Source organism: Anopheles stephensi, chromosome 2 (assembly GCF_013141755.1).
Source record: "Anopheles stephensi strain Indian chromosome 2, UCI_ANSTEP_V1.0, whole genome shotgun sequence".
NCBI lineage: Eukaryota > Metazoa > Arthropoda > Insecta > Diptera > Culicidae > Anopheles > Anopheles stephensi.
This window is the reverse complement of record NC_050202.1, coordinates 61622014-61644881: the sequence shown is the minus strand read 5'-3', so window position 1 is coordinate 61644881 and position 22868 is coordinate 61622014. Positions and strand designations below refer to the sequence as shown.

At 46.0% G+C, this 22868-nt stretch overlaps 3 protein-coding genes across 8 annotated transcripts; 1 reads left to right on the top strand and 2 right to left on the bottom strand.

Moving 5' to 3' along the window:
• Positions 1 to 385: 385 nt before the first annotated feature.
• LOC118506591 (nucleosome assembly protein 1-like 4) lies at positions 386 to 3882 on the bottom strand. 2 transcript variants are annotated; one of them, XM_036043949.1, is made up of 2 exons: positions 3537 to 3882; positions 386 to 3049 (listed from the first exon to the last, which is right to left on the bottom strand). In XM_036043949.1, the coding sequence occupies exon 2, from the start codon at positions 2990 to 2992 to the stop codon at positions 1778 to 1780; it is 1215 nt and encodes a 404-aa protein (XP_035899842.1). In that variant the 5' UTR covers positions 2993 to 3049; positions 3537 to 3882; the 3' UTR covers positions 386 to 1777. The 2 variants fall into 2 exon arrangements, with proteins under 2 accessions (XP_035899842.1, XP_035899841.1); XM_036043948.1 differs by having other exon boundaries at positions 754 to 3049; positions 3727 to 3882.
• A 568-nt stretch (positions 3883 to 4450) lies between these two features.
• LOC118506590 (DNA polymerase alpha catalytic subunit) lies at positions 4451 to 9719 on the bottom strand. Its single transcript, XM_036043947.1, has 4 exons — positions 9506 to 9719; positions 9207 to 9410; positions 4987 to 9144; positions 4451 to 4907 (listed from the first exon to the last, which is right to left on the bottom strand). Exons 1-4 carry the CDS (start codon positions 9519 to 9521, stop codon positions 4582 to 4584), a joined length of 4704 nt encoding a protein of 1567 aa, XP_035899840.1. The 5' UTR covers positions 9522 to 9719; the 3' UTR covers positions 4451 to 4581.
• A 479-nt stretch (positions 9720 to 10198) lies between these two features.
• On the top strand, positions 10199 to 18175 carry LOC118506586 (heterogeneous nuclear ribonucleoprotein 27C). Of its 5 annotated transcripts, none has more exons than XM_036043942.1 (2): positions 10199 to 10260; positions 11398 to 15748. In XM_036043942.1, exon 2 carries the CDS (start codon positions 11677 to 11679, stop codon positions 12910 to 12912), a length of 1236 nt encoding a protein of 411 aa, XP_035899835.1. In that variant the 5' UTR covers positions 10199 to 10260; positions 11398 to 11676; the 3' UTR covers positions 12913 to 15748. The 5 variants fall into 5 exon arrangements, with proteins under 5 accessions (XP_035899835.1, XP_035899833.1, XP_035899837.1 ...); XM_036043940.1 differs by having other exon boundaries at positions 10216 to 10414; positions 11398 to 18175; XM_036043944.1 differs by lacking the exon at positions 10199 to 10260 and adding an exon at positions 10468 to 10821.
• The last annotated feature ends 4693 nt before the right edge of the window (positions 18176 to 22868 follow it).

Sequence of the window (22868 nt, the reverse complement as noted above, 5' to 3'; positions counted from 1 at the left end):
GAATAATCACGTTAAAGACCTACTTCAGGGAAGAGCTTTAGTGTGTGAGCGCCATCTGCCGGATATTGTGTGAAACGCCAGAAAGCTGTACTACATTTGAACCGTGCGCTGTCTCTCTCTCTCTCTCTCTCTCTCTCTCTCTCTCTCTCTCTCTCTCTCTCTCTCTCTTTCTAAAACTGCAGTTTTCGTATGAACTGATCCCATCATGAGCAGGAATGCATTTCTGAAGTCTTCGCCGTTAATCTAAAGCCTGATTAACAAAAACATAAATATTTATCAATAACGATGGTTTAAACGCCTGATCTCCCGACTGATAATGAATTACATCTTGTTAATGAGGCCCCTTCGTCTTCGGAATCCAAATGTTTCAAATGATCCACAAGTATACGTTGTTACTTCCACCGCACACTTTATTCATTTCAATAATACGCTTTCTTTACGCTAGAAATTTACGTTCAGCTTCTTCACAACAATATACCACAAAAGCTTAGGGGGCGAAGAACAATTAACTCAATGTGTTGCCTTCCCGCGGGTTATACATGGATCCGGATTTTTTGCTACAAAAATCCCACCCGTTAAAATTGGTAGAGAAAAATGTCGAAAGTAGTTATAACTTCACCATTCGCCACTTTCTCCTGACGAAATTCGTTACCTATCGATAGCTTTTTTCTTTTCAGAAACAATTAAGAGAATGATCGTTCACTTCAGCCTAGTACAACTTAGTACAAAATTCAGATAAAAAAACACACGCCATTGTGTTGTTGTATAGAAATATAGTTTACGTGTGTTGTATCCTGATAACATAAATACATAAGTTTGTTTCTTTTTTATTAATGTATAATAGGGTGTGTTTTCTGTTTGTTTCTTCGCGCTTGTCGGTGTTTTGTGTGTCGATTTTTATTATAATGGAAAGCAGACGACGAAAGTTGCTGTTACTGGAATTGGAGAAACGAAATGCGTGAGCCGTGGTGTGCGCTAAACGCTGCGACAAGAACCGTTCCGTCAACTCTGCATCCATACCAAGGCAAAGCGCAAATGTTTTCCTAACAGCTCTTGCGATCCTGATCCTGAGAAATTCTGTAGCGGCCGGACTCGATTTTTGCAGAACGCAAGACTTTCGACTACTAGAGCCACCTTTTATGTCGGTTGGTTTTCTGTTGGCGTTTGTGTATGTTTGTATTAGAATGCGTAGCTAATATAGCGTAGCGGCAGGGTATATAAGACAACTTAACGTCCAATGATACTTAGCAATGCTAGAGTATTTCGATATCAGGAATACGGAAGATTCTTTTTTTCGAACTCGGCGCAGCACAAACAATAATAGAATTATAAGGGAAAGTATGTTTCGCTCCTCGATCTCTTCCTGCGTCCTCCGAAAACCAGGCTTGTTTGTGTGTGTATGTGTGCTCCCTCCTCTTAAGCGCTGCTTTAGTTTCTTTTCTACCTGTTCCTTTTCTGTCAGTACAACTGAACACATTCTGCGAAGACTTGGCCTTCCGATTCCCTGCTTGTTTAATGATGTTTCAATAAATGTTTTTGCTACCGATGGCATGTTCCATAACATTACCGCCCACCCCACAACATAACCGTCAATGAAAACCCATCCGGCCATCTAAGATTCTCCGGATGCAAAACGCTTAAAGGACGACGAACAAACAAAAGGAAAAGCGATGATACGTACGTAGAGGAGTAGCTTTAAATGATAGAGACTAAAACACGTGCAGTTCTTGTATCCCTACCCATGAATTGACCGTAAACACGTCCTGTCCCGCGCGCTCTACTGCTGATTACATTCGGGCGGCTGCTCACCGGTCTTCTTCGCTCCACCTGCACCACCACCCCCACGGCCACCTTTCGACTTCTTCGCCCGATTACTGGCGGCTGCCGGTGGCTTCGGTGCACTCTCCTCCTCCTCCTCGTCATCCTCGTCCTCCTCCTCCTCCGCATCCTCATCTTCCATCTCCTCGTCCTCTTCCTCCTCCTCCTCCTCGTCATCATCGTCGTCGTCGTCCTCATCGATCACCTCACCGGTGTAATACAGGACGGCCTTCGGGATGATGCGTGCCCGCAGGAAGTGACCCACCTCGAAGTCACGCCCGATCAGGAACTGCGTTTCTGGGTCCAGCGTGTCATCCTCCTGGACGCGCGGTGGCGAGAAGAAGTTGAAGAACGATTCGGTCGACATGGTCTTCGTGACCATGCGCGTCGCGTTGCGCTGTTTGTGCTTCTGCTGCTTTTTGATCGTCTTTACCGTCACGTTCTTGCCCGGGTTCCAGTTGATCGGGCAGCCGGTACACTTGTAAATTTCTGGCCCCTCAAAGCCGAACGGTTCGTCCTTGTCGATGTTGCAGCGCAGGAAGTACTTCTTCGTCAGCACGGTGTCCTTGAAGTACGGGTTCGTATCGAAATGGAACTCGATCACGTACGACATCGGGTCCTTCTCGTACACAATGTTCAGGTTGCGCAGATACTCGAGCACCGGCTCGTCGTGCGGTAGCACCAGCTCGGCCAGCGCTTCCGTGTTCTTGAACACCATCAGCCAAAAGTTCGGGATGCCTTGTCCGTTCGTGGGTAGTTCCTTGTGGTAATTTAGCGCCATCTTCTTCAACTTCTCGTTGATCTCGTCATCCTCGTCCTGCTCCTCCTCCTCCTCGCCATCCTCCTTGTTCTGTGGCTCCTCCCAGACCGCTTCCTCCGGCGTCGGGTCCGCCTTGCCGGTCACGATCTCCTTTCGCCGGTCGACGATCGGCTGGTAAAGCTGCTGATATTTACATTCCAGCTGGTACACCTCCTCGAAGAACTTGGCCTCCAGCTTGGTGTACTCGACCTGCAGATGCTTGAGCGCGTTCACCCGCTGCTGGGCCGTCTCCGGCAACGCCGCGATGAACTGTTTCATCATGTAGCGGCGCGAAAATGGGTCCAGATAGCCGGGCGCATCGACCAGGTCGGGCACCTCCACGTCCGACGATTCCGTCTTAGCTCCGGTGGTCATTGTCGCCTGTTTCTATTTGCTATTTGCCTGCGAGGAACACTACTGCGTATCCGCAATCTGCAAGTGGAAAGGACAACGACGGTGCAAATTACTGAACGAGGCTATGACGCATTAGATTTTTTCGTCTCTGCTACTCCGCATACATATACACGGGGGCAGCAGTAGGCCTTGGAGAACATGAGCAAGCGAACAGAGGAGAGAAAGAAAAAGCTTCGGCCCCGCAAAAAGAGAGGTTAGGAATGAAGGTACGATTCATGTTTTTTCTTGCTACTGGTTTGTTCCTAAGAACAAAGCGACGAAAAGATAGGATTAACGCCAACTTTCCGACCAATATGCTAGTGCAGACAATGAGCAACAATCAGAATGACGACTTAAGCAAATTTCACCACCGTGCGTGCTGCTGCCGCTGCCGCCATTCAGCATTACTGTAAAAGGCCATCTTTCCTCGCACAAAGCACATTCCAAGTAAGCACATGGAGCGCTAGAACCGACGTACAACGTCGTTTCACGCTCATCGGCACGTTCCACATTCCTACACACTTACCCTCCTTGCTGACCGCTAGAACTAATGCCACACACAACAGGAACCGGAATTAGCCGGGTCGTGACACGCTCACACGCGGTATAGTGAAACTACGCACTAAACCTTCTGCAAAACGGTGTTCTACCGATTGGGGGCGAGCCTACAGAAGCAGCAGTTACCAATAGCTACGGATAAAATATCTTGCACGCACCTTCGATTGATTGCTTTTGCTTTCGGGGAAAACGGGATACTGCTGCGTGGACCGCGAAACGACACACGGGAAGAGAATTTCACATGGAAGACAGCTTCCGACGGGAGACGATGGAATAAACCGTTCTATTATCCGTGGTCATGCGTCCAGCAAAGCCCGGTTAATCGAGCATGAGATTCGTAAATATGGCTGCGTTTAGATGTCACAGTTACAAGGTCGAAAACTTTAAATAACCTTTTTGTATGGAAATGCATCCCAGTGGGAAGGATATTACTATTTTTACCTAGCTTTGCAATAAATTTTACAACACATAAGCTTGATTTTAAGCTAGTAAGTAGCATGAGTAATAAAATGTTCGTATCGTCAGTGTCCCTTCGCTTCCCGCGCAAACCCGGCGGCGATTTTTCGTGATTTGACAGCCGGCCGGCAAATTTTTGAATTTTCTTTTGTTTGGGTTTCAAACGTAACGAGTTTTGTACCGGCGAATGGGAAATATGATTAATGAATTAAAATCGCTGATAAATAACTACGTGATTCGCTTTTACCGCATGCATTGAGCAAAACTACAATTCATGCTTAGCATTAGACCATCTGCGAGTAAGAATCTGGCTAAATTACTGGTTACATAGTGACTCTCGCGTGCTTGATTCTTTAGATCGTTCTGAACAGAAAAAAGTAGACACCGCGTATTTAGTCTTTTATATACACACAACACACATAAAAATGCATAAATTAAACTAGTAAGTAATAATTTATTCTAATAAATGAAAGTTATTAAAAAATCGACTCGCAGACGCCACGCTCTGTATTGCGTTACCAGTTTTGTTTCACGCGATTCGCCAACCGAAAGCTCCGCTAGCTTAGATAAAGCTTCCACTGTATCAGTTTCTCGTGCAGCAGTGAAGTCTTCCGGTCCATCGGTTCACTTTTCACCCCGTCGGTTCTTCCCTCTCCCACAACCTCCAATCGTTTGGCCAGTCGAGCGGCGATATCTTTCGCCGGGTACAGATACTTCACCGGTTCGCCCAGCTTGTCCAGCTGCTTCGGTGCCGGAATGGCATAATCCATGTAGAAATTGGACAGATTTACAACACCATACTTGGATCGTTGCTGGAACCGCTCAACGGTTTCCTTCAGCCGACTGTACATGTTGCGAATATCCGGCGAGAGGGCTTTCGTTACTGGAAATTGAAGGATGGAAATGAATTATATTAAATTGATCATGATCGATTAGCGATTAGTGATTAACACAAATCTTACATTTCGCACTGTACTGCTCCAAATCGAACATGTACTGATAGTAGCACAGCTGATTGTACAGATCCGTCTCGGAGTACTGCAGCACCAGCAAACCCTTCCGGCAGAGCAAACAGTACGGGATGTTCTTCGCTGCCACGTGCGAGTACAGGCGCGTGTTGCCACTACAGATTGGGTTGTCACAAACCATCCAACGCTGGTAGAATCGCCGGATGTCCTCCCGAATGGCCAACGTTAGCTCGTTCACTATCGCCGGAAGATATTGGACAGGTTGCACCGAACACCCGCCCCCTCCGCCACCAGTCTCTTCATTAGCGCACCGTTCAAACACCGACCGTTGGCGACCACCGGCCGACGGACGGAATCCACTGGCCACCGGGTTTTTGGTCTTACAAGCAACGCACGTAAACTCAAACCGATGGCACAGCCGATACCGCTCCGTTGCCGTCTTGATGAGGCTCTCGCCCTCTTGGTACTGTTGTCCATCTTCCGCACCGCCCCCTCCACCCAGGCTCACCATCGTGCGGTACTTCTTCGGATCGAGCCCCAAGCACAGGGCAAGCCGGCACGCATCCGTACCCTCCAGCGGCTCACAGATACGAAACACGACCGGGTGAATCTGCTGTGCCAGATAGTACTCAAAATCGACCTTCAGCAGTTCGGCGTTGGCCGGATCGCGTACCTCATCGATGTGGTAGGCACGCTTCATGGCCGGCGACGACGTACCATCCTGGCAGATGATGTAGTTCACCATGTCGCCCCGTTTGTAGTTCCGGTTGCGCTGCTTATTCATGCGCTGTGCCACCTGTACGTGCGGCAACTGGCCCACATCTCCGTACTCGTTCAGCGAGCGGGTCAGTTGCTTGGTAATTTCCAGCAACTGCAACGACAGCGTGCCCGCCAGCAGATCATCCTTCAGCTTCTCCAACCGTACGTGAATGTTTTCGATCCGTTCGTCCATCGGTGCGTCGGACATGATTTGGGCAATTATCATATTACCGGCCAGAATCGCAATGCGGGACCAGTCGCGCCGCACAATGTCCAACCCTTTCAGCTCTTGGGTGCACACATACGCACCGTCCGCCTTCTTGCTGATCGAGACGGCGGCATACTTTTTCTTCTTCAGCAGCAACAGATACTTGTAGATACCGTCCACGTCCAGCTCCAGGCAGCGGTACGCCTTGTTCACGTGCTGCTTTATGCTCGCCCCGATGCGAAACACCTGCTCGTAGTCGGTAATGTTCGTGCTGATCATGATACTGTCCGTGTCACCGTAGATCACCTGATAGTTCATCCGTTCCACGATCGATTTGGTGTTCATCAGGATATCACGGCCTTTCTGGGTGATTAGCGACGCTAGATGTTGCGCGTAAAACCGTGACCGGGAGTACCCCAGGCAACCGTACAGCGAGTTTGCCGTCAGCTTTAATGCCATCTGCCGAATGTTGTACTGCATGGCGAGCTCGGGCGAGATGTCGGATTCCTTCATCAGCTGCTTAACCGCCCGCCGGCTCTCGACCAGCTTACGGATCTGTCTCGGCAGGATCGCAATCTCGTTCGTCGATAGTATGGTCGGCTCGAGATCGGTCTCACCGGGGGCCAGGTTCTCATTTTCCCCGCCAACCGCCGGTGGCAGCACGGTCGTGAAGCAGATGTTGTACTCCTGGATGATGCTCGGATACAGCGAGTTGAAGTCCATCAGCAGCACAAACTTGTCGTAGAAACCCTTGATCGGGTCCAGCACTAACCCACCGGTGTACGCGGCCTTATTCTTCGGTTTACGCTTCTCTGCCGTCTCGTCCGCCCCCGGACCAGCCTTCCCATCTTTCCTACCGCCCCCCGCTTGAAACGTGACCTTATCGGGCAGGATGTAATCCTTCTCGTAGAAAGCGTGCAGCAGCAAAAACTCGTTCCGCTCCGCCCGACCGCCGTGCAGCGTGCGGTTCATCAAATTGCCCGCAATCTGCGTGATCTGCAGCGCCAGCGGCAACACGTTCAGCTCGCACATCAACCTTAGCGTGTAGAAATTGTCCTGCATCGTTAATCCCACCAGCTGCACAAGCGTGTCCGCCTGCTCGTACATGGCCAGGATCTCATCCAGCAGCACATCCTTCCGCTCGCCCTCCCCTATCTTCAGCACCTCCGCACAGAGCGTGTTTAAGTCGTAGCTGCGCGATCGGATCAACTCCTCCGCGGACGTCTTCACGTCACAGATCATACGGCCGACGAAGAAATCGTCCACCCGCCGGGTTGCCGAACTCCGCACCTTCAGCCGCCCGATACGGCTCCACAGGGCCATCTTGGTCGTCATCAGCCGCTGGCAGATGAGATCGAGCTGAAACCCTTCAGCATCGAACGTAACCACCAGATCCGGATCGATCACCTGGAACGTGGACAGGAACCAGCTCAGCAGCGTCCGTTCGCTTTCGCACTTCGTCACCTTCGCCTTGCAATCGGCCACGTTAAAGTTGAGCGGCCAAACCGTGTTCGATGGCCGTGTAACGCCACAGTACTGCCGGTTGAACGGCGGATTCGGTGCCGGTTGGCTCAGCGAGAACCGATCGTTCACCAGCATCGTGATCATGATGATCTCGTTCGTTGTGTTGCGCAGCGTGCTGCGCACATTGATCGAGCAGAACACGAGCGGCGGTGGCGTTGCCGTATCGCTCGCCAGCTTCACACAGTCAATGTCCGGTACGGTTACCTCCACCTTGCACCAGCTCATTTTCGTCTCCCGTGGCGTCGCGTTGCTGAGCGTCATCCAGCACGGGCCCTTCACCTTACGCTCGAGCAGAAACTGTTCCACCACGTTCGTGTTGGAACCGAAAATGTGCGCAATCGTGCGGTACCGTTTGTCGAGCGGTGGCGGTGGCAACTTGGCACTGTACCGTACCTCCAGATAATCGCACATGACCGGCACCTTCAGCGAGCTGGTGGCGCTCGTGTAGGCGAAACTTTTCGTCACCTTTCGGGTGCGGTATTTGGTGATGTTGAGCTTGGTACTGACGTCGTTACAGAACTCATCGTACACGTCGAGCAGGCTGACCGGTTGTCCGGTTTCCGCATGTGTCTCTCGAGGCAGCAAATAAATGCACCGCTCGACGCTTTGTACGTGAACGCAAATGGACTGGTAATCCTTCCGATTTGCGGATGCAATGCGGCCGAAAAGGTACAGCTCACCCTGACACTTGTTCGGATCGTTCCAGGCGTCCCAGAACCAAAACTTCATCTCCGTGCCGGAATCCGTCTCGCTGCCGTCCACTGCATCCGCATCTGCCGTGGCGCTACTGCTCTTCTTGCCATCTTCGACCATGTCCGAAAAAATGGTGTCCCATCCGTTTAGCAAATTCTTCGGGATCACTTCTTCTTCCTGCTTTTCCGCCTTTTTCTCCTCCTTCGATTCGACTGGCTTCGGGGTCGCTGTCGCCATTTCCGCAAAATCGTCATCCATATCATCGAGGAAGTGGCTGTCGTCGGCTACTTCCTGGGTGGGTTGTTCTACTTTCACCGGGACTGACTCCGGTTGCGTTACCGGTGCCTGCTTAACTACCGAAGGGAGTTCTTTTTGTACCACCGATGGGATCGGTTGCGACACCTGCTCCACCTTAACCGATTGTCCAGTAATGTGTGATGACGATGCGGGAAGCTTTTTAGCTACCGGTTTACCTTCCGATTCGGCAATTACATTCTTCAACATCTCCTCGTCACTGTCCTCGTCCTCTACCACAGCCTTCTTTTCCGATCGTTTCAAATTTTTGCTCAAATTTGCCATATAGCGCTTCATCTCCTCCTCGGCTGTAAGTTCTTTCGGTTTGGCCGGTACCGGTTTCGTCATCTGCAGTGGACGGATTTCCTTCGTGGTTGTCGGTGCCGTTGGCCCGCTTCCATCAGCTCCTCCCTCTGAATTGATTTCCCCTAAAATGTCGGCCAAAGCGTCATCATCTTCCAGCTTTGCCTTCGGTGCTTGCTCGCGGTTGAAGTAATTTTTCAGCGATTTTCTGCCGGTGACCGGACCACCGGCTTGGCTGCCAGCTTCGTCACGGACACGCTTGTTTCCTTTGCTGCCCTTTTTGCCGTTTGCCGAACGGCTAGCTGAAGCGCGCGGTTCCAGCTCATCTTCGTCGAATATTTCGCGCCCATTTTCCACATACCCAAAACCATCTGCGAGGAAAAGCGTTTCCATTTAGTCGCTCGCTGATACTACTCTTCAGTTCTCTACTCACCATCATTCTCGACCCAATCGTCCTGCATTCGTTCGCTGACGATTTTGGCGTACTCTCGCTCGTCCACCTCGTCGTACACATTCTCAATCTCGTCCACCTCGTACTTGTTCTTGGTGCCGACCTCTTTCTGCTTCTTCAGCCGTTCCAGAGCGGCAAACCGGCCATGCTTGTCGATACGCCTTCGCTTCGACCGCTGTTCCGATCCTGCAGCAGGTCCGCAGCAAAATGGACACATAGAGTGTTGGTGAGAAATGTTGTTTTGTCTCTTATCACGCCTGTGGAAACTCTTGAATACCTACCCGGCGAATCACACATCTTGGAACGTTTAACGATGGCTGGTGTTTTATTTTTGTTGTTTCACTATTAATTTCACTTCAAAATCGCACGGTAACAATTTTCTACATTGAATGGTTAGCCAGAATGTTGTAGTCTGTGGTAATTCCGCACTGTTTTGCAGCGCATGATGATTGTGTTTTGTTTTGGCGCGAAACCATTCGCGTACGATCCATCTGCGATTCACAGTGGGCGAGTGGACAGATTCGTTTGACAAGCGAAAAAATTACCAAACACCATATGTCGGGCGAAATCCTGCATTATTTTTCGAAAATATTATTTTTAAGTAAAAAAATACCGATTAGCACAAGTTTATTTTAAAAAAACCAGCAATTAAAAGGAATTGATGTAAAAATCACTAATATTTTTTAATATATGAAATTCGAAAGAATAACAATAATATTACATTTTTTCGTTCATAGCTTTAAACTTGCTTTCAAAATTGAAGAATGAAACGCATATCACTACATCCCTACCATTTTTATTTGAATTTCATTTACTTGTTTTCTGCTATTTTACTTAAATTATTAAAAATAATTCGCTCGTTACGCCCGGTGAAAAACATTCCGCACAATTCGCTCGGATGACGCCGCACGGCGAGATTCGAGCGCGCGCGGTACCTCACTCGCGACAACCCGCTTTCGCCTCACCGAATCGGGCTCGAATCGAGCAGCTTGTACAGTGCAGCTAACCTCGAAAAGGTGAAAAGGGAAAAGCGATGGTCAGCACCATTTAATGTTATTTAGATTTCTAAGAAGTTTAATCTTTTTTAGTTTTCTAATTAGTATTTAAGGCATCTTATTAAGATTAAACCCTGAACGCTAAGCATAATTTTAATCTTTAAAACGTAAAGAAGCCGCTAGAAATACTAGAAAGTAAGTAAAACGTACCGTGGCCGCCCGGGAAGCGAAAGAAGTGCCAGCACACAGTCCGTGTAGCGTGTACAAGCACACCATCGTCGTCGTCCGTCGTGGCGTATCCGGAACATGGTTCCGCGCGAGCCGAAAGGAAGCGCAAATGAAAAGCGTGAGCGTGTGGAATTGGTTTCGTGATTTTGGTGCCTTTTGGAAAAGGTATGGGGTCAGTTGAGCTTTAGTTCTTTTTTTTTTGGTTAGTCGTGAAATAAGTGAGTATCTCCCGTGGTCGGAGATTATTGTGTGGTTGGAAGTTACTTCCTACCGAAGCACCCCCTGCCACCTCCACACCACTACTTCCGCTTGTCGTGGTAAACTTTTCGTCAATCTGGTACGGGCTTTCGGGCAGAATCCAGACACGGTGACAGGTTTGTGTGACGAAAAAAGATGGATTACCGACGTGGAAGCGACGGTGCAGGGGTTTGTGAAATAGTATAGAGATAAAGATTCTCGCATTTTGGCCACACTGCTTGGCTGTGTATGTGTGTTTTTCGAAACATCATCATAATTATGCTCGGTTTTATGTTGCGATTACGTATTTGTGGGGTTTTTTTTTCTTCTCCCCGCTAATAGTGTGTGACGCGAAATACGTACGGTCTCGGTGTGTGTTCTTCTTTCTCTTCTTCCGGCGCACCGCTCACTAGATGCGGTTAATCACCTTCCTTCATCGCATATCTATTCGCACATATACACATACACACATACTCATGCATGCAGCAACGCATACTTGGATGTGAAGATATTTTATGTTGCTCTTCTTTCTCTCTTTCCTGCCCCGTTGTCTGCTGTGTCTACATTCGATCGTCTTCCTTGCCTGCCGTCCATTTTGGTGTACTGCACGGACGGAAAACATATTTATGGTTGTGTCGGGTGACACGCGGACGATCATCATCATCATCATCATCCTTCTGCGGCACGGAACCCGGAACGCCGCGCGCGTGTAGTAAGTGAATAACATACACACACATCTTTCTCGTGAGCGGGTTCGCAAGCGGGAAAATTGCAGTGTCCCCATAGAAACGCGCGTACACGCACACCGCCTCCCCCTCAGAACGCGCACACGTAAACAGAACTTGTAGAGTGCACCATCAACATCGGCAGCAGGCATCACGACGCATCCTTCGGGCAACGACGCGTACCATCACCACCACCATCCGCACCGGGGCGCGAGGAATCGCAACAGTGAAGGTAGCGGAAGCAGTAGCGGCGCCGGGGGCAGGAAAATGCATCCATCGAAGAAGATGATGCCGGCCGAACTTGATGATCATGAGAAGGGCAAGCTGTTTGTCGGTGGGCTGTCGTGGGAGACGAGCCACGAGAACCTGCAGCGCTACTTCAGCCGGTACGGCGAGGTCATCGACTGTGTGGTGATGAAGAACAACGAGACGGGTCGCTCGCGTGGTTTCGGGTTCGTGACGTTCGCCGATCCGGAGAATGTGGAGCGCGCGCTCGAGAACGGGCCGCACACGCTGGACGGTCGCACGATCGACCCGAAACCGTGCAATCCGCGCTCGCAGCACAAGCCGAAGCGTACCGGCGGTTACCCGAAGGTGTTCCTGGGCGGACTACCGCCCAACATCACCGAGACGGATCTGCGCTCGTTCTTCTGCCGCTATGGCAACGTGATGGAGGTGGTGATCATGTACGACCAGGAGAAGAAGAAATCGCGCGGATTCGGGTTCCTGTCGTTCGAGAGCGAGAGTGCGGTCGAGCGGGCAACCGCGGACCACTTTGTGCACATCAGCGGCAAGCAGGTGGAGGTGAAGAAGGCGGAACCGCGTGACGGTAACCAGAACAATAGCAACAGCATGAACACGGACTCGTACCAGTGGGGTTCGCCGCAGGCACCGCCGATGGGCAACGGGCAGATGGGCGGACCGCCGATCAACATGCAGTCCAACATGATCCAGGGCTACCAGAGCTGGGGCACGTCGCAACCGCAGCAGGGTTACGCTGGGTACGGTGCCGGTGCGGCCGGTGCTGCCAACGCGTACCAGAGCTGGGGTGGACCGCCACCGCCGCAGCAGTGGGGCAACTACAGCGCGACCCCGCAGCAAACCCAGGGCTACGGTGCGTACGACATGTACAACAACTCGGGCGCCGGTAGCGCCGGTGGGTACGGTTCGGGCAACTGGAACTCGTGGAACATGCCACCGAACACGGCCGGTTCGGCTACGGGCTCTACCGCGGACATGTACTCGCGCCCACAGTCGGGCCCAACGGCCGGACCCGGCGCTTCTGCCGGTCCAACCAGCGGCGGACCATCGAAGCCGGGTTCGGAGTACGGGGGCGGTTCGGCTGCGTACGGTGGTGGTGCGGTTGCTGCGGCGGCTGCCGCTGCTGCTGTGACCGGGTACAACTACTACCAGAACGATCAGAACTCGTACAACAATCGGCCACGTTCGGTGTACGGTGCCGGTAGCGATGCTACCTCCCAGCCGCCCTACCAGGCGTTCTAAAGCGGACGGACGACGGATTAGTGTTCCGGATGGGTGCGCGCTGCGGTGTCGGATTTTGCGCACGGGAGTAGAATGGCGTAATTATGAAATAGAAAGATAGACACACACACACTTTTGGCATACCTTTTACACGAACCACGAATGAAACATTAGCCGTGCACAGACAGCAAACACATTCACACAAAGTGCAAACACAAACAAAAGAGCAGCGGCAGGAGGAATTATCTAGCGATGCGCAGAAACTCCAAACGGAATTCCAGTGGAAGCAAGGCGGTTGTTGACAAGGATAACGATGGAATTCCGAAGGTTTTGTGTTAACAATAGCTACTGTACGCATGCAAAGCTCACACAACACCACCACCACGAAAGAGATAAAGCATCGTATTCATTCAATGCAATAGCGAAAAAGAAACAAAACAGAAAAACCAGGAAAGCTATTACGAACGTGAAAAGGAAGGCGAAACAAAACAAAAAAATACGGAAAAGAGATAGAGGTAAAACACAAACTCTACATTATAAATAATTATATATACATATAACGAGGAGAAAAGGAAAACAAAACAGCATATATAAACAGGAAGAGAGATTCTGGTAAGATGACGAGACAAACACATACACACAAACGGATGCTTAGCAAAGATTATAAGATTAACTTCTAGTACTATACAGAAAACAAAAAACACATCCATATATATATATATAAATACATATAAATGTTCAGATATATCCTCCCCGAGAAAAAGATGCCGCCAACAACAGGAAGGAATGATGCGAGAAGCGAACGCGCGCACGTAGGAAGGGCAAGTTACTAACTGATAATGTTTTGTTTGCCGACGTAAAATGAGCGATGTGAGCGGTTGGAAGCAAAGCAAGCACACAAATTCATGTTTAAGTAGTTTACAAAGCGAGCGATTGGAGATGAAGAGATGGGTAACATATTAACAAACAACGTGTCCGTAGACACACTCGCACATACGCGCCTGCACACATACATACACACACGCGCGAACGACGCTTTAGAAGATAGCAAGCAACAAACAAAGCCTAGCGCATAGAGTAATGTGTTGTGTTGGTGGGGTGCTATGATAAAGCGGATACTATTACTAGAAAGACTTTCGATTCGATTTGCTCTGGACCGTAGTACTATGGAGCGGCAGGAGCATCCGGATTAGATTAGATCGGAGGAGTAGTAGTGATGATTTGTGTCATTTTGCATTGGTGCAGCATGCTTCCTGCGCTTTGGTGGCAATAGTAACACGGAATATGTATTAAATTACTCTAGTTTTTTTTTGTTCTTTTAATTCTTTTAAAAAATTCGATCGTTTGTAAGCTGGCGGCCAACCAGTACGTTAGAAGAGGAGTAGTAGCCTTTTAAACCCGATTTTTTTTTGTTTCCTTTTTTTCGAAATAGAAACAAGACGAACGTCCATAAACGCGCGTAATTGAGAGTGCAAATTTGTTATTGCGTACCCCTTTTTTTTAAAGCTAATTATCACCACCCAGAAACACAAGGAAATTAAGCAGCAACAAGCATAAGCCGTTGTGTGTGTGTGTAATGTATTGTAAAAAGGGCTTTTCTTTTTCGGGAAATTCGTGTGTGTGTATGTATGTGTGCGTGTGTGTATGTGCGAATAGGAGGATTTAGCGCGCCACAAAAAGAACGTGAGAGAGAGAGAGAGAGAGGGATATCAAAAACAGAAGGTGGTGGGTCTCGTCCCGATGCTGTGGGGCACATACATGTGGAGCATCATCGTTTGGACACAGCAAACACTTATGTGGCAGTATAGGGAGAAAAGCAACAGGAGTGGCAAAAAAAGTAGTGGCTTTGCGTCTTTTTTTTATAATAATCATGGTTTATCAAAGCGAATATGAAATCTGTTCGGTGAAATGTTTTGCTGCAACCTGTTTTCTTTTCATTCGTTTGTAGTGTTTTTAATTTTCCCTTGTTTCTTTTAATTTTCTTACAATATTTCGTTCCACGAATGGTTATTTACTTTAATTGTTCTACGACTATGGTATAGTTTCTTCTGCGCTTTTTCTTTTAAAATAATTCCCCGTTTTGCCAAATGCAAACAACAACCACACACACGCACTGTAGCGCCCTACTACTACTACTATACAGAGCTTCCACAAGATTTGTATTTTGTAAAAAAACAAACGAACCGTAGCTCTTATCCGCGGTAAATTAATGTAGTATGCGACTTTCCTTTTCCATTTAACCATTAGCATGGGTAGAGAGCCGCGCACACAGGTTGCCTGTGAACCAACACCACCGTGGCAGAATAGAGAGATAGTGCTGCGGTAGCGTTTTCTGTGACAAAGCAATGTATCATTGAAAGACGATCAGCGCAAGGTCAAGATTATTCGATATCTTTTTTTTTTATTCATTTTTTTGTGTGCAACTGTCGTTCGGAAAGGAACGCCGCGCTGCGTAAGAAGAATGATCAACCCGTTTTGGTTCCGGGATTTTTAAACTGCTAGCTTAATCACACATTTGCCAAGTAAAAACCCGACTGGAGAAAGCAAGTGTAACATAATAATTAGAGGCAGGGAAAAGTGAGACATATGTAATAGCCATTAATTTCGAGCGCTAATTTCTAGAGAGACCCGAGCCAGGCACACATATATACGCGCATACGTCTATTAGGAAGGAACTGAACAGCAGCAACACCCGCTTTTTATTAATGATAATGAAACATTATTTGGTTAACAACTCTCGAGCATAAGAAAGATAGTATTCGTCTGTTTTAATTTTTGCTATCCTTTCCTTTTTTTTAATATAAATTTGACGCGCGGAGTTCAGAATTGTGTGCTCGTTGCGTACTACTTATTACTACTACTACCGTGTACATTCGGGACCATTTTGCCCACCATCATCAGAAAACAAAACCGTTAAATTTGTAATGTAGTTGGCGCTCGGACTGTGGGAGCAGGATTGCTCTCGCGCCGTTTGTAAAACGTTGTCCTCAACTTCTGTTACTCCACCCCCCCACCACCCCAATCCTTACTTATATAGCTTCCCCATCCGCAAATCCTGCCCCCTCCCCTGTTTCGATTAAGCGATTCGTTTTATAAACAAGTATATCAAGTAATGTAGAGCTAGCAAGAAGGTAAAAACAAAATGAACAACCACACACTTACATCTAACATCTAAGGGAAAGCGTAAAAATACAATACAAAAATTAAACATCTTTTTAAAAGAAGAGGAGAAGGGCACTATTCTTAAAGAAAAGAGAAAAAAAAACACGGAAGGACACACCTCTACGAATTAAGGTCAGGTTTAAGAACGAGAACTGATATTGTGTAACTCTTTTTTTTTGCTAGAAAAATCAACCAGACAATACCACCACCACCACCACACACACCAGTGTCTTCTGCGCCCGCGAAGGTTCACGATTATTTTCGATTAGACTTACATACGCACGTGTTAATATTATGCTGTGGAGGAAGCAAAAGCTTAAAAAAAGTCGCACACAAATCGAGACACAGGGCTCCGCGAATGTTAAGAAAAGGGTTTTAATTTTACTTTCGTGCTCCTATCCTTCCTAGGAACCGATAGGGAGAGGACGGACAACACGCTAAAGGACACATAACTTGTAGGAAACCGGTACGCTGAAAGTGTTTGTTTTGTAACGTACGCGCAATTTGGCATTGTTCAACCGAAAAGGCGCGCGGTTTCTTGTGTAAGGTTCGTTGTACGCCGCGTCTGGCTCTGTAGGCGTAAGTGAGATCATTTTTAAAAGAACTCAGATTAGAAAACGAAACGCAAAAAATCAAACTAAAATAGTGCTAAACTACTACTCTTACTACTACTATTACTACTACTACTATTACTGATAGGTGTAGCGTGCGTACCAGAGCGTGCAAGGGAATTTGCGTACGAGATCGGACGATGAGTGATATTAGCGTGTGAGTGTCTGTTAAATAACTACTGCTTAAAACCGAGTCAAGCGAAACACAACACAAATTGTTAAGAAACAAAACACAAGCAAGCCTTAAGATAGTAGACGAAAGGAAAGTAAAACTAGTTTCCCCGTTTCCCGATTCTTCTGTTTTTGTAAGTAGAAAAGTATGAAATCATAAGCAGCAGCAGCAGCAGTAGATACGGTCGCCACCAAGAAGTTAAGTTGAAATGAGTTAAGCAAACGAGTTTTAAGTAAGATGAGAAGCGGAAGCCCTGTTTTAGTAAGCGTAAAAGCCTGTAATGGTTAAGAAAAAGAAAAAAAAAACACACACACAGAAGAGACCTGCAACACAACAGGAGAATGGAAGTAACTTAAAGCAAGCAGTAATTTAGCAAAGTCAGGAAAATAGGAAAAGCAGAAGCGTTGGATTTGTGTGCGCGTTAAAAGTCTAAGAAAAGAAGCGTGAACTTTTCCCCCATATTGTTGGTCTCCCCTTCGCCGGAAACGGAATCGGTATCGAATACCGCCCCTTTTAGTAGTACCCTGCCTCCCCGGATCCTTTCCCGTTCCCACTGATGTAAAGTGCGTTAAGTTGAGTGTTAGGTATTTTTTCTGTTTAATTGTGTTTTTCTTTTACTTACGTGTCCTTTCGATGTGTGTGTGTGTGAGTGTTTTAAAAACTGTAATTCTTACTTATACATATAGATTCTCCTCCTAGGCTTTCCTGCCCTTAAACGTAGCAGTGTTGCAAAACAAATTGATAGTTAAGAACTCTCCTTAACCCCTTCTTCGAGTTACCTCCCGAAAACTAACCTTCTTCCTCTCCTCCACCCCTTCCCCCCGCCACGCAAAAAAGTAATTAATCTACCGTCTTTGCGCCCTCCCCCCGTGGAACTAGTTCCACCTTTGTTTTTTTTAAGGATAATGTTTTTTGAACAGTCTTTAGCTCGTATTTTTTCCCTCTTATTTTTTCGTTTGTTTGTTTTAAATATGTAAAAGTGTTGTGAACAACTGAACTGAGGTTTGATAGAAGCGCAAGAGATAGATAACAACCGAGAACCCCCCCCTAATCAAGAATGAGTGCGTGCGTGTGTGTGCGTGTGCGCGCGCGCGTGTGTGTGTGCTACCCGGAAGAAGATCCTATGAGGAAGATCCAGCAGAGTTCGTTATGCTTAGCGGGCGCGCGCGCGCGTGCGACAGTTGGCGTATATTATAATTTTATGTTCCGCTTTATGAATATTTCTTCTTTTACGATGTTTTTTTTTTTAATATTTTCTTCGTTCTTTCTGTGTAATTTGCTATCTTTTCATTGTCCCATTATTATGGCATAAATATACATCATTTATAATTCAAGCATATATACCTGCACTGCACGGATACACCCCGATGCGAGCATCTTTTTGTTTTATTTTTTTTAAATCATTTGTTTTACAGTGCTTCGTTTCCCACACACGCCGAGCAGGAAGTGAGCAAAGTGGGATTTTAATTTAAATATGTATTTCGTTTTTGATTTGTTTTCTTAATACACAGCGACCGGACAGCTGATAGGGATGTGTGACCTGTTGTCAATTTACATGTTTCTTTCCTCATTATCAACTGTACAAGTGGCACATTTTAAAAGTGTCACAAAATAACGTTTATATCGTTTCCTGATTATTTTTCCTTTACATATTTTCAATTAGAAAAAAGCGTTTTGGAAGTCGTATCAATCAATAATAATGATTTGCAAATCAAGCTAATGTTTGAAGCCACGTAACAGGGCACACACAAACTCCTCTCAGAACTCTGATCATCGGAGAAAAAACTCGACATGCGGCTGAAAAAAAACGGCAAAACATGATTCTGAATCATGAAAAATAGAGAAGAGAGGTTGCGATTTTTTTCTTTCTAGTTTTTGTCCTCACTTTTTCGTATTTCGTTTCTCTTCGCCTGCCTTTAATGGAACATATTATAATTTTACTCTTTTACTTTTTTTTTGTATTTAAATAACCAGACTTAATAAATGTATTCATTTAATGATTAATTAGCCAGATTTTATTTTCATTTCTTTAATTTTCTTTATTGCAGTATATAGTTATTTGGTTTTTTGTTTTTATAATTATTTATCTACTTTTTGTATTTTATTTTTCTATTTTTCTAGGTGGTGGTTGCAGCGTTTTCTCTTTTACAGTTCACAAATCGAATGGTAAAACTGTTCCAATTGCTCCTTTCCGGTATTCTCAAGCAAAAGGAAGAGAATCTCTAAACTCATTAAGAATACTAGGAAAACATATAGAATCGTCTCTGAACATCAACAGCATAATACAATAGTGTGTACATGTGGGTGGGTGGAGTTGGCGACCAATGTTTGGAGTGGGGCCGAATGCCGAAGTGTAATACAACGTAAGAAACCGCCACGACTTAAGTAACGTTTAACAGTTCTAAGCAAACATAGCAGAAACCAAACAAGCATACAAGCAAGAAAAAACCTATAATTGAAACGATTCTAGCATGTGGGTAAGAAGAAACAAGAAGAAAAAAAAACACACACAGAAACATAGCGACAAAAAAAAGGTAAACATGTAAGTTGAAATTGAAAAGACTGGTTAATATCAATTTTGAATTTAAGAAAAACCGTAAGTAAGTAAGGGAGAGTAATGAGGGAGGCAAAAACGAGCAAAACAAACCTAATAATCAATAACACGTAAATAAGACAAAACACTTACACACACAAACATGGTAAAAAAAGCGGAAGAAAGAAAGAGAAGGAAACTGTAAAGCGCTTGTTGAAGTAATTTCCCCGCCCAGACTAATAAGATCCCCTGCAAAAGCGCGTGCCGAAAAGGAAGCTGTTATGTAAAGTTAGCAAAAGCAACCGAAGGCGAAGTTGAATCAATACTTAAACAAAACTCTAGTTGGTAAATCTACTCTCCCATCCCTGTTGTTAAGAGACCAGAAATCAATGGCAGATGTGTAAGCTCGCAATCTCGAATTAGTTTCAGATACTTAGAAAGGTGGGAAGACTGTTAGTCATCGCTAGGTTTCCGTTTTCCGTCACTGGTTATGCTCATTGCTATAATTAAACTGAACACAGAGACAAACAGAGCGATAGAGATCGTTTTTGGGTAAGGAAATAATAAACTGAAGTACCTTATTTGGAAACAAACCCCCAAACCGGCACGAGGCATTGGACATTGGCCCTCGCCCTTTGCTTTTAGGTTGTTTGTTGACGCTCGTTTTGTAGACCGGTGATGCCTGAAGAAAGGTAGTACCGACACAGGTTATAGAACACTTTGGTTAGGGGGGGAACTCTAGAGACACTATCTGTGTGCGCAAGGCTGTGGATTAGTTCCGACTAGGTCGCGTCCCGCGTAGTAAGCATCATTTCTTCGTTGAGCGTTGACGATGACGCGTTTACCTGCCGATGTCACCCTGTTTTCTTCATCCTTCCGTTCCGGTCGGAAAAGGGGAAGTTTTTAGTGTACTAAGAGAGGTCAAAACGAAAGGGATGCCTCGAGGCGGTGGGAGGCGTTAGGTTGCTGAACATACTATAGTTGCTAGTTTGATAGAAGAGGGGTGAGTAATAAGGCGGTGCATGGCAAGCGTTATAGAGTTATAAGCAGAGAGATATATTTTTCCAAGTGCTACACGTAATACACTTTGTCAATAGTAAAAATGCTAATGCGCCTAAGGACCTTCGCCCGGTCTTCTTGGCCGAGATCCGTGGGTGATACCGGGAGCTCCGTTTTACTACGTTCTTAAGGAGTTGCGCTCTTAAAACCCGGGAGGAAGCAGCTGGTTTTTGGGAGGATAATAATTTCCTTATTCCTATTGACAAACTTTTCGCCCCCATTACTCTAGCTGTAAGCGATCGTTTTTAAAACAAGAACAAATCTTTATCTCTGTGCCGTCGGTGTATTGTGGCAGTAAGTGTCGCCTGGCGCATAGGAGTCGAGATTACTCGTTACGCGTCTCTTTTAAGTGTACACAGCTGCCGAACAACTGAGGTACACTTACACACACACACTCACACACAGTAACTGAGTAAGTTATACATTTATACAAATGGCTATGGTTTACTAAATACGATAAGAGTCCACTCGGGCAGGCTCCACAAATCCAAACAAATCCACATACAACACACACTTATGCAAAGCGCTAAAAGAGAGAAGAAAGGCAGGAAAGAAGCATTTGGACACTTTACCATTCGAAATGTGGTGAAGGGAATATAATTTAAAAATTTATTGTTTATTTGATAAAAGTGATGCAAAACAGTGAAGAAGTGAGAAGCAAAGGAGAGTTATGCAAACATGAATACAATACTCTGTAAATGCTCATGAAAAAAGGGAAAAACACACACACAAAGGCATGAAAACACCTTTTCAAAACATACAACTCAAACAACTTGATAATATATATACATGTATAATCTAATGTTACTTAAGCATATTATAGAGATGGAAACTTACCACAAAGCATGGCATATATTGTCACAGGAAGAAAAACAGAAAAACACAAAACAGATTAATGAGAAAAGTTAAGGAAACGAGAGAACACAATTTTCGTTTTTGACATTGCCTTATTAACTTTAACAAAAAAGATGAAGTAATGAAGAGAGTGTACCGAAAAGTTCACACACTAGTAGTAGCAGCAAACCAACTGAATTTTGATGCTGCTGATGCTTTGCTGCCCGGTGGAAATATATGAGTGATAAGATGGGGCGCAAAACGAATTGGCGGGCTAAGGCAGTGATGTATCTATTGCCAACAGACGGCGTAACTTCCCGGAACATTTTCGTACACACAGCCCGATAGGAACCGACAGTAACTCCCTTCCTCCTCGGGAAAGGGTTCTGGTGATGGTAGCTCAGCTAATTTGGAGGGATAGTTCGTCGTCTCGTCTGGCCATTCGAGTAGCATCGAAAGCATATTTTAAGAATTCTGACTAAGCAACAGATGCACCGGGTTTGCGTGTAGAAACTTAACATTGTGGTTGGTTTGAAAACAGTACATCCAAATTGCATACCCTTCATTCACTTACACATGACTGCGCTGCTACTACCACTATTTTCACCACCCTTGAGGTGGGTGTGGGTGTGTGTTTGTGTTTTTTGTTTTTCGCTCTCCACTGAGCTGAGATAGTAAGCTTGACAGATAGCGTAGCAGATAGAGCTGCAGACAGAGATAGAGAACCGGTTTTGCTGTCACCGAAGCCATATTTATAGTAGTACTTAATCGCTAACAAGTAAACTAAGCTAAGATAATATTAATAATAACTGATAACAAATAACAGTAATACAATATCAATGTACTCTTAAACACCTTTGAACACAACACACTACGGTAACTATTAGCAAGGTAAATGGGGACGAACTGTCGATGGGATGAGATGTATGCAGATACTAAGATACTATTTTAAACGAGAACCCTTGCCCATTACATTTAATTACACTTAAGATCGGACACGCGGAAGAACATGTATGTATCCATGGCATTACGATAATAATAGCGTTGGGGTGGAAGTCTAAAGGGTCTAGTTTAGCGGGGATCGTGACTTTTGATGACGAAGATAAGATGCTCTACGGCCTGAAAGCAGAAATAGACAAACAAACAAACAAAGTTTAGAAAAAAACAGTTTTAGAACCATCTCGGACTCCAAACTCATTTGAAACAATAATGGTGCGCTTTTTGGTTTACAACAAGCAACACACAATCGTTAGTGGTTAAGTTAAGGTTTAGGCGGTTCAGAACCGAAGACACACACCTCGAAAGGTAGCGAACCATGTGTGTTAAGTAGCCTGTTAACTTTGAATTCTTTTTTTAATTACAGTGATCCAGATACACACAGAAATACCACAATCAGAGCAGATGAAAAGGTTCGATGTAAAAAAGAAAATGAGGTCGATCAACCGATTGTAAGAAGTACGAATATTTTCACTAGAAAACAGATCGTTAGCTGTCCCGTAGATGGTTTACAGAGGTCTAGGAAAACAAGATAACAGGCAAGTAAAAGGAGCGTTACCCCGATCGTCATTCGATTTTTTCCCTCATTTTCCTTTTGAGGAATGTTTTT

Bases quoted from the DNA above. Each gene is read 5' to 3' on its own strand.
- LOC118506591 (XM_036043949.1), bottom strand. From the start codon at position 2,992: ATGACCACCGGAGCTAAGACGGAATCGTCGGACGTGGAGGTGCCCGAC.
- LOC118506590 (XM_036043947.1), bottom strand. The intron at 9,145-9,206 runs GTGAGTAGAGAA...TTTTCCTCGCAG, and splicing joins CGATTGGGTCGAGAATGATG to ATGGTTTTGGGTATGTGGAA. The intron at 4,908-4,986 runs GTAAGATTTGTG...TTCAATTTCCAG, and splicing joins GGAGCAGTACAGTGCGAAAT to TAACGAAAGCCCTCTCGCCG.
- LOC118506586 (XM_036043940.1), top strand. From the start codon at position 11,677: ATGCATCCATCGAAGAAGATGATGCCGGCCGAACTTGATGATCATGAG.